This window comes from Perognathus longimembris, chromosome 17, assembly GCF_023159225.1.
Source record: "Perognathus longimembris pacificus isolate PPM17 chromosome 17, ASM2315922v1, whole genome shotgun sequence".
In the NCBI taxonomy this organism is placed as follows: Eukaryota; Metazoa; Chordata; class Mammalia; order Rodentia; family Heteromyidae; genus Perognathus; species Perognathus longimembris.
Window position 1 is genome coordinate 40,367,101 of NC_063177.1, and position 9,909 is coordinate 40,377,009.

General features: G+C 45.5%; 1 protein-coding gene across 1 annotated transcript; it reads left to right on the plus strand.

Annotated features, from left to right (window-relative positions):
• The first annotated feature begins 2,606 nt into the window (after window positions 1–2,606).
• On the plus strand, window positions 2,607–7,962 carry Cfap97d1 (CFAP97 domain containing 1). Its single transcript, XM_048367061.1, has 6 exons — window positions 2,607–2,730; window positions 3,774–3,844; window positions 4,096–4,214; window positions 5,902–6,025; window positions 6,888–6,944; window positions 7,753–7,962. Exons 1-5 carry the CDS (start codon window positions 2,607–2,609, stop codon window positions 6,942–6,944), a joined length of 495 nt encoding a protein of 164 aa, XP_048223018.1. The 3' UTR covers window positions 7,753–7,962.
• Window positions 7,963–9,909: the final 1,947 nt, after the last annotated feature.

The following is a 9,909-nucleotide window of genomic DNA, read 5'->3' on the forward strand; positions in this document are numbered from 1 at the left end:
GGCGGGGCTGGCGAGTCGGGAGCCGCTCCGCCCCGCCCCAGAGGCGGGCCCTCTGGGTGGGCGGTGGGCGCGGGAAGCTGGGGGCGGGGCGCTGGGGGCGGAGCGCTGGCGGGGCGGAGCTATGGGGCGGGGCGCTGGAGGCCGGGCGAAGGCGGAGCAATGGGCGGGGCGTTGATGGGGGCGGGGCCGTGGGCGGGGCCATTGCTGCGCAGCGCGGTTGCGTGCCAGGCTCCTTCAGGACCCTGGTCCACGTCTGCCGGGGAAAGGCTGCCTGTCTTCTAGCACCCTGGTGCTAAAGCAGTTTATAGACTGTGGATGCAGAAGCTTCCTTCTCTGAACCAAATGCAGAGTGCCAAGGTGTCGCTTTTTTCAGGATGACAGGGACACCCAAACTCCAACCCTGGCCCAGGTCAGCGATGCAGACTTCTCACCACTCCAGACCTGCTGAATCCATGCCCAGTTTACCGGCCCCGAGGTAAGTCCAAGTCTGAGAAACCCCAACTCTGGGGCACATCTGCTTTCGATGAGAGTCAAGTCAGCATGGAGCTTAAAAGTGTGAGCTCAGCGGGGTCCTGGTGGCTCATGCCTGTAATCCCAGCTACTACCTAGGGAGGCTGAGATCTGAAGCCAGCCCAGGCAGGAAAGGCCATGAGACTCTTATCTCCCTCCAATGAACAAAAGGCCAGAAGTGGAGTTGTGGCTCAAGTGATAAAGCACCAACCTTAAGCAGAAAACATAAAGGGACGGTGCCCAGGCCCTGAGATCAAGCCCCAGTAGAGCCATGAAAAAAAATTAGTTTGAGCTCTCTGCAAGCCAGGCTTGGAGTTCTGACCCCCAAGAATTACTTAACTTCTCTGACCCTGTCTGCTACATATAAAAAGGTTAATAAAAATAATAATAGTAGTAGTAGTAATAAATACAAGTTGAGCATCCTTGATCTGGAAATCCAAAATGTTTTCAAGATCCCAAACTTTTGAGTGTGGACATGCCACAAGTAGAACACTACATCTGACCTCCTGTGACAGGTCACAGTCAAAATGCAGGCATACTAAAAGTATTGTACAAAATTATTTAGACTTGGGTTTCAGATCCTTGCTATCTCATTACATATATTAAGCTCTTTCCAATAAGGGAAACTCCATATCTAACTTGTAGGCTTGTTTCAAAAGCTTAAATGTGACCTTCAAGAAAGTGTCAAGCTTGGTATGGTGGTATGCCTAATTTATAATCCTAGCACCCAGGAGGCCAAGGCAGGAGGGTCTAGAGTTTGAGGTTACATAGTAAGATCCTCTTAAAGGAAGGAGGAAGAAGGGAATGAGGGAAGAAAGAATGGAAGGAAGGAAAAGGGAGAGGATGGAGGAAGAGAAAAAGGGAGGAAGAGGAGAAGGGGGAGGGAGGGAAGGAAGAGGAGGGACAGGAAGAGGAAGGAGGAAGATAAAGGCATCAGTGCTAATAGTGATTTATATGTTAATCCATCTACACCCTGTGCTTTCATGGAGAAAATCCAGTCTCCTTAATAGCCTTTCCTAGAGCAGCTGTGAATCCCATGGGGTCAGGAGCTCAACCCTTCCAGAGCTCTCACTGAGGGCAAATGAGAGTCTCTACCCTAGAAGAAAGCTGACCTCCCCCACTTCCATGAAAGACAGCAGAGTTCCTCCTTCAAAGGGGCAAATGCAGTCCTAGAATTCAGGAGCCTACATCCTCAGTCCAGCTCTGGCACTGATTTGGTTCTTAAGCTTCTTTGCTGTTGCTCTGGACTTGTGCCTCTATCTACAAAATGAAGGAATTGGTTTAGATTACCGTTCAGGTCCTCTTACACTTTCTGGAAAAGCCAGTGGTTTGAGGAAACCATGGTGGTAGACATTACTTGACTAGACCAAGGTGTCTCATGGAGGCTGGCAATTCTTCCTCCCACCACACTTGGGCCATCCCACCCATCCCAGCACACGGTGTCACCAGCACCAAATTTCAGGCAGGTGAGAGAGAACTCCTGAGTCCCTCACTCCTCATCATCCAGGTTGACACTTGGACAAAGCCCAGCACATAGAAAAATAGTAGAAGTGATCAAAATGCTGAATACTGAGCTATGTGTTGTGCTGGTGGCTTATGCCTGAACTCCTAGCTACTCAGGAGGCTAAGATCTAAGGATCATGGTTCAAAGTGAGCCTGGGCAGGAAAGTCGGTGATACTCTTATCGCCAACTAACCAGCAAAATACCAGAAGTGGAGGTATGGCTCAAGTGGTAGAGCAAGGTAAAGCTAAGGGACAACACAGGGATACTGAGCTCAAGCCTCAGTACTGGCACAAAAAATAAAAAATCCTAATTATTCTCATTCGATCATACACATTGTATACCTGTATTGAATTACCACTCTGTATCTTATAAACATGTGCAAATTTATGTCAAAGAATACTTAAGTAAAATAAGTTTAAAAAACAACAACAACAAATGCCAAGAGACAGTCACGAATGCTCTATAGCTCCTATTCCAAGACCTGGCCTTGATGTCATAACTGAGTATCTATGACAACCTGCCATGGAAATGGCTTAGTACCTCACAGAGGAGCCTACATACCTCATTTCTGAAGTGAGAGTAGGTAGAGAAGATGAACAATTCCCTGGATTATTTAGCCTACCCTGTTATTGTTTCTAATCATAGGCAAACCACAAACTTCAAGAAAAAACTGGACTTTGGCCACTATGCATCTCACAAGAATAGAGTCCAAATAGGTAGGTGGGCAGCTGGGGCTAGACCCAGCCTAGAGACTAGAGGTACCAGAGGGGTCACTCTAGAAATATGGTCAGCAAGCCAGGCCAGTGTGTGGCTATAGGATGGTATTTCCTTCTCTACTAAGCTTGGTCAATAAGGCTATCAGAAACAAAATTTCTCATCCACCAGGGAGTTCCAGATCATGGAAACAGTCATTTAAAACTCTTCAAATCTAAGACTTAGAGATGGGCACCGGTGGCTCCTGCCTGAAATCTTAGCTACTTAGGAGGCTGAGATCTGAGGATCGCAGTTCAAAACCAGCCCAGGCTGGAAAGTCTGAGAGACTCTGTGTGACTGTGCGTGCCAGTACTGGGCTTGAACTTAGGGCCTGGGTACTGTCACTAAGCCTTTTTTGATCAAGGCTAGCATTCTACCACTTGAACCACAGCTCTACTTCCAGCTTTTTGGTGGTTAAGTTTCATGGACTTTTCTTCCCAGGCTGGCTTCAAACCAAGCAAGAGTGAGGCCCTGAGTTCAACCCCCAATATACTGGTATAAAAAACAAATTAGTTTTAGATTTCATCTAAGAAACTCAGAGTATAGGACTTCAGTGACCAACTGAGTGAGAGGCTGTTTTATTGAAGGAATAATCACCTGTACAACTGCATTTTTTTTTTGTTTTTTCTTTTGCCGAGACATTGTCCCAGAGCTGCTTTTTGCTCAAGGCTAGCTAGCACTGTATGGCTTGAGCCACAGTGCTACTTCCCGCTTTTTCTATTTATGTGGTACTGAGGAATTGAACCCAGGGCTTCATGCATGCAAGGCAAGCACTCTACCACTAAGCCACATTCTCAGCCCAAATCACACTTTTTTTCTAGACTTCATTCTATTTTCATTTCTGCTCAAAAATAAAAAATGCCAGTTTGGGGGAATTCAACCAAGTTAACATTGCTAGAAATTGCAGGGTCAGAATTCTACACTGTAAGGCTCCTAGGTTGTGTGTGGGTTAGGAAGCCGTCTAGGAGGCCTGTGTGTAACATTGTTCTTTCATCATCTGCTCCAGTGAAGCCTGCAGTTGATACCAAACCTCCAGTGGCCCACACACATCATATTTTAAAACTGAGCAAACTACAGGTATTTGTTGTTAACATCAGCTGATATATTTGACTGATTTTTATCTTTGTCCTAAAGAGATCCAATTCCCCAAATCTTCTACCTACCTAACACTCTGTCTCCCATACCCTGCATGCTTAGCTTTCTAAACTTGGGTCTATACTCCTCTGGAGCCCCCAAGATGCCCATTTCCTATCATCCTGGGAGGTGGGGAGCAGTGCTCAGCCATTATAGGTGGGAACATTATAGTCAGGTGATCACTTTCTTACCAGGGTGAGCAAAGGAAAATCGACAAAATCGAGTATGAAAATAGGCAGCTGTGTCAGAAAATTGCCAACGCTCATCGAGGCCCTGCCAAGGTGGACTGCTGGAACGAATATTTTTCTAAAAGGTATTTTTCTTTCTCTGCATGACAGTTTTGTGTTGTTATATTTTTTTTTTCAGAAGCCAAACTGGATTCCCCACCGCCCCCCCCCCCCGGCTTGTAAGTACAGTGTTCTCTCAAGCAGGAAGACCACTGGGTTAGTGGGAATGGGTCAGAGATGTCACGCCAGTGAGAATGAAGACTTCAACGCTGGGAGCCCTTCTTTACCTTTGATTCCATCTAAGACATTTTTCAGGGTCTGGTTCCACTCTGTCACAAGAATGCATCGTGTACTCTTGAAATGACAGAATAATTTCGCTGTTCAGGCTACAATTCCATAAACGGAGTGACTTATAAACAACCATGATTTAGTTTTCACAGTGCTGCAAGTTGGGAAATCTAAAGATCAAGATGTTGGCAAATCAATTGGTATGGGTGAGGGGCCCTAGTTGCATAGATGACATCTTGTCACTGTAGCTTCTTGGCAGGAGGGGCAGAATCTCTCTCAAACTTTGTGTGTGTGTGTGTGTGTGTGTGTGTGTGTGTGTGTGTGTGTGTGTGTTCTGGTATTGGGGCTTGAACTCAGAACCTCAGGTTCTTGCTTGGCTTTTTCACTCAAGTCTGGTGCTCTGCCACTTGAGCCCTATCTCCACTTTCAGCTTCTTGTTGGAGTCTCTCAGATTTGTCTTCCCAAGGAGGCTTTGAACATTGATCCTTGTATCTCAGCCTCCTGAGTAACTAGGATTGAGCCACAGGCACCCAGCTCTCTTTGACTTTAATAAGGGCATTCAGCTCACCTCCAAAGCCTCATCTTATAATGCCTTTGGGGTTAGAATTTCAACCTAAGTATTTGGGTGTACAAAGACATTCAGACCATAGCCCCATCACTAAGATGACAATATGGTCCCCCTGAAATGTGTTCCCAACTATTCCTCATTATTGTGAGCTAGCCACAGGAATAGGGAGGTGAAATAATGTACAGTATTTCCTAATCTTAAAGAACTAAAAATCTGAGATGGGAGACATTTAAGTAAAAATACTAATGCAAAATCCAGCACAGGAAGCTCATGTCTGTAATCCTAGCTACTTAGGAGGCTGGGATTTGAGGATCTCAGTTTGAAGCCAGCCTTGATAGATAAATCCAAGAGACTCATGTCCAGCTAACCAGCAAAAAGCCAGAAATGGAGGTATGGCTCATATGCCAGAGCACCAACCTTAAGTGAAAAAGCTAAGCAAGCGCATGAGGCCCTGAGTTCAAGCCCTAGTACTGGCACAAAAAAAGGGAAAAACATACTGAGCCATGTGGTCAAGGCTACAAATAATGTTTATTCAAGGTTGGTGGAATGAGGTGAATGAAGGAGTACTGCTGCCTTTCCTACATCCTAGGATATATCAATGGAAACTGAAGGCCACAGCGAGTGAGAGGATCCAGACCATGTCATCAGCCGTTTGTGACTTAGCCATAGAGATCCCTTCCCTCATCACAGTAGAAACCAGAGGTTCTTAATCCTGTTACAAAATGCAACTCTTCTGCGTGTTTCCCAGAAGGCACTGCGGCACCAAGGGGATCATGGGACTCAGCACCCTGGTTACATCCCTACCCTTCACAGCCTGGCATTCATGCCAGGCCTTCCTTCCCTTCCTCACTACTGTCTGGGGGGAGGGGAGGAGGTATTTTCCTCTTTATTCACCTCCGGCTTCTTGTGTTTTTCAGCCTAAATAGAGAAACAAGGAACCGCGAGCTAGTGAGAATCACGGTGGAAAACCAGGGCATTCTGAAGAGGCTGGGTGACCGCAAACCCCACTACGACCGCAGGGCATCGGAGCTAGACTGGCAGGCATGTGGACACTCTTGTTACCTTCCCATACACGCACAGTTTGTCTGGGTTCAGCCTAGAGAATCTCAGAAGGACCCTAGATGACTAGATCATGGGAAATGTAACCATCGCTATAAGAAAAACCACCCAAGGCAAACAAAACCAAGAGTTATAAGCTGTTGACTAACAGCTAAAGACATCTTCACATTAAAGCCGTTGTGTCAGGATTTCAGAAAACATTAGAGAGCATCTTCCTCCATCCCCCTCATTCATTAAAAAAAGGATGAATGGATAAGGATGGAGGACGTATAATTCTATATGTAGTTGGCTGGCTTCATTTACGAATGACCAAAGAAAGATGAGGTAATGAGGAGCCATCTGCAGTCCCAGTACTCAGGAAGCAGAGGCACTCAGGAAGCAGAGGCTCAACCATCAAACGTTCCAGGCCAGCCTGGGCTATATAGTCAGACCCTGCCTTGAAACAAAACAAAAGCAAAAGGTAGGGGGCCACCTGCAGTGTTGTTCTTGTGCCAGTCCTGTAGCTTGAACTCAGGGCCTGGGCTCTCTCCCCGAGCGCCTTTGTGCTCAAGGCTAGCACTCAACCACTCGAGCCACAGTGCCACTTCCAGCTTTTTCTGAGTAGTTTATTGGTGATAGGAGTCTCATGGACTTTTTTGCCTAGTCTGGCTTTGAAATGCAATCTTCAGATCTCAGACTCCTGAGTAGCTAGGATTACAGATGTCAGCCACCAGCTCCTGGCTCCACCTGCAGTGTTTTGCAAGTGTCCTGGCCCCTAAGCATTTCTAAGCCATCCTTAGAATTTAGATTTTCAGCAGTGTCAGTACTTGGTTATTGACAGGAACCTTTCTGATTTTTTTTCCAGAATTCAAGGCGTTATATCAGAAATACAACAAAATATCTTGTTTCACAAGAAGAATAGGTATGTCTACTTTTTATTATGAAAGATTTCCTCACAGTTGCTACCCAAATACCTAAGAGCCCCACTGATGGCAAACAAGGAAGCCAGGAGCCAGTGGCTCATGCCTATAATCTTAGTTACTCATGGGGCTTAAGAACTGAGGATCATGGTTCAAAGTCAGCCCTGGTAGGAAAGTCCATAGACTCTTACCCATGTAACTTGTAAAAAGCCAAAAGCAGAGGTGTGGCTCAAGTGGTAGAGCACTAACCTTGAGCAAAAAAAGCTAAGGGATAGCATGAAACCTTGAGTTCAGGACCCTAGGAGAGAGGGAGAGAGGGAGGGAGGGAGGGAGGGGGGAGGGAGAAAGGGAGAGAGGGAGAGAGGGAGAGAGGGAAAGAGAGAGAAAGAGAGAGAGAACACGAGAACAGGGGCCCAGGATAGAGGATGAATTATGCTTATCTCATAGATATTGATTGGCCATCCATTCAGGGACCTTAGAGCTCTTTGGCTTTTCTTCTCTCCATATGAGAAAGAAATGATACTGTCTTCTGTCATCAGCTTAGAGGCTTTACAGGAGACTAAAGGGAAGTGATATGTCCCGATGTTAGTTAGCAGAAGGCCTGGTGGCTTTAAAGCTGTGCAAAAGTTACAGGTGGTTGTCACTATTCAGAAGTACTGTCATTTGGGCATTTAGTATGGCTAAGCGGTTCCTTCCCTCTTAAAAAAAACAAACAGAAAAATGGAACATACTATATAATTGGTCTCTCTCTCACTCTCTTGCTTTCTTGTTATCCTTTTCCCCCCTCTTCTCCCTCTCACTGAATACAAGGTTACTCACCATGGAAAAGATACAAGAGAAAACCCTGGCCAGAATGTAGGATTTTTTTTTTTTTGGCTGCATAGCATCTCAAGACACTTCAGAATGGCTGAATGTTCAACCTCAGGATGATTCAATAAAGCTCAGAACATAAAATGGGGCAGGTATTGCAGAAAGATGCAATGGGCTTTTCTTTTATTGGGTGTTATGAAACAAGGGCAGGGGATACTGAAAACATAAAACTGTCAATGCCATCCTGGAAGAAAAAGTGGGATGAGGTGATCCAGTCACAAGGCTGACACTGACAGCATCAAGGTTTAGACAACACAAGAAAAAGTTGGAAGTGGCGCTGTGGCTCAAGTGGTAGAGTTGCTAGCCTTGAGTAAAAGAAGCTCTGGGTCAGTACCCAGGCCTTGAGTTAAGCCCCAGGACTGGAAAAAACAACAACAAAACTAGGTGTATCTAAGCAGTAGATGTCTGGCTAGCAAGTCCCAGTCCCACCAAAAAAAGATATTTCACAGTACTATTATGGAGACACTTTTGTGCCCTTTTTTAGCCTGAGCCATCCTCTTCCCCATCCTTCTATTGGCTGTTCTCCTTTTGAGAAGTCCCATATTTCAGGCACTTGTTATTTATGACTGGCATTTTTTAATGCAAAAATATGTCCCTATCCCATTTTTCCTACCTCCCATGAGTTTCTATTCTTCTATGATGGGCTGGTACTTTCACTATGATGCACAAGGCTCTCCATAATTCCACCCCTATCTTTCAGCCTCTATCAGTATGAATTCTTAGTTGCAAGCACTGAAAACCAATTTTGTCTGGTATAAGTAGTGAGATAATTAAAATTCAATTAAATATAAATTCAATTAAACTCAATTTAAATTCAATTCAAAATCAATTTCAAACACTATAAATTCATTAGTATTTCCTAGAGACAGCAGGGCCAAACTTCCAGCTGCATATTGCCTGGCTGTGCCTGGTCTGAGATGCTGGCTGCCTTCGCTGCTGAGCCTGGAGCCATCGCATGGGATCTGAGTGTATGAGAAGCCTTCACCGAGCTGCCATTGTGTCACTGGCATCATGCAAGATACCTGAAGTGGTCTAACTTAGGTCTTAGGGCCATCCCTTAGCTGCAAGGGAGTCTGGGAGGCTGATAGACAGCTTATTCCACTTCTAGACATGGCTCTTCCTATCATCTGTGGTCATAAGAAATTTCCCCCCACGAAGGAGGCTTAGCTTCTGGCCTTAGACAAAAACAACAAACTTCTATCATCATTCATTGCCTCTTGCAACTGACAATGGTTTTTCATTGTCTGTGTGTGCTGACACTTGAGTGGGCACATGCCAGTGTTGGGGCTTGGACTCAGGACTTAGCTTTTATTTGCTCAAGGCTGATGTTTTACTACTTGAGCCACGCCTCCACTTCTAGCATTTGATTGGTTAATTGGAGATAAGAGTCTCTCAGATTTGTCTGCCCAGGCTGGCTCTAAACCACAATTATCAGCCTCCTACATAGCTAGGTTTACAGGTATGAGCCACCAGTGCCTTATCATCAGCCTGTTCTTTTTTTTTTTTTTTTTTTTGGCCAGTCCTGGGCCTTGGACTCAGGGCCTGAGCATTGTCCCTGGCTTCCTTTTTGCTCAAGGCTAGCACTTGAGCCACAGCGCCACTTTCTGGCCATTTTCTGTATATGTGGTGCTGGGGAATCGAACCCAGTGCCTCATGTATACGAGGCAAGCTCTCTCGCCACTAGGCCATATCCCCAGCTCCAGCCTGACTGTTCTTTAAAGAAGTGATAGTTGAGAATATAAAGGGCAGAGAAATTCACTGGGCGTTGGTGGTTTATACAGGTCATCATACCTACCCAGGAGGCTGAGGATCTCAGCTCAAAGCCATCCCATAAGGCTCTCTGTCCAACTAACCAGCCAAAGGGCAGAGGGGAAGGTGTGGTTCAAGGGGTAATACACCATCCTTGAGTGAAAAAAACTAATGGGCAGTGTTCAGAACCTAAGTTAAAGCCCCAGTACTGGCACATACACATACAAAAAATAGGCTTGATGCATATATTTGCAGTCTGTAATTATTAGACATGTTATTAAGAGCTGTCACTGTGACTGATAACATAAAAAAGCAGATACACAATCTGATTATCCACGTACTTTAGAT

Coding starts and splice junctions, on each gene's coding strand:
- Cfap97d1 (XM_048367061.1), top strand. CDS start 2,607: ATGAACAATTCCCTGGATTATTTAGCCTACCCTGTTATTGTTTCTAAT. Junction 2,731..3,773: donor CAAGAATAGAGTCCAAATAG/GTAGGTGGGCAG, acceptor CATCTGCTCCAG/TGAAGCCTGCAGTTGATACC. Junction 3,845..4,095: donor TAAAACTGAGCAAACTACAG/GTATTTGTTGTT, acceptor CTTTCTTACCAG/GGTGAGCAAAGGAAAATCGA.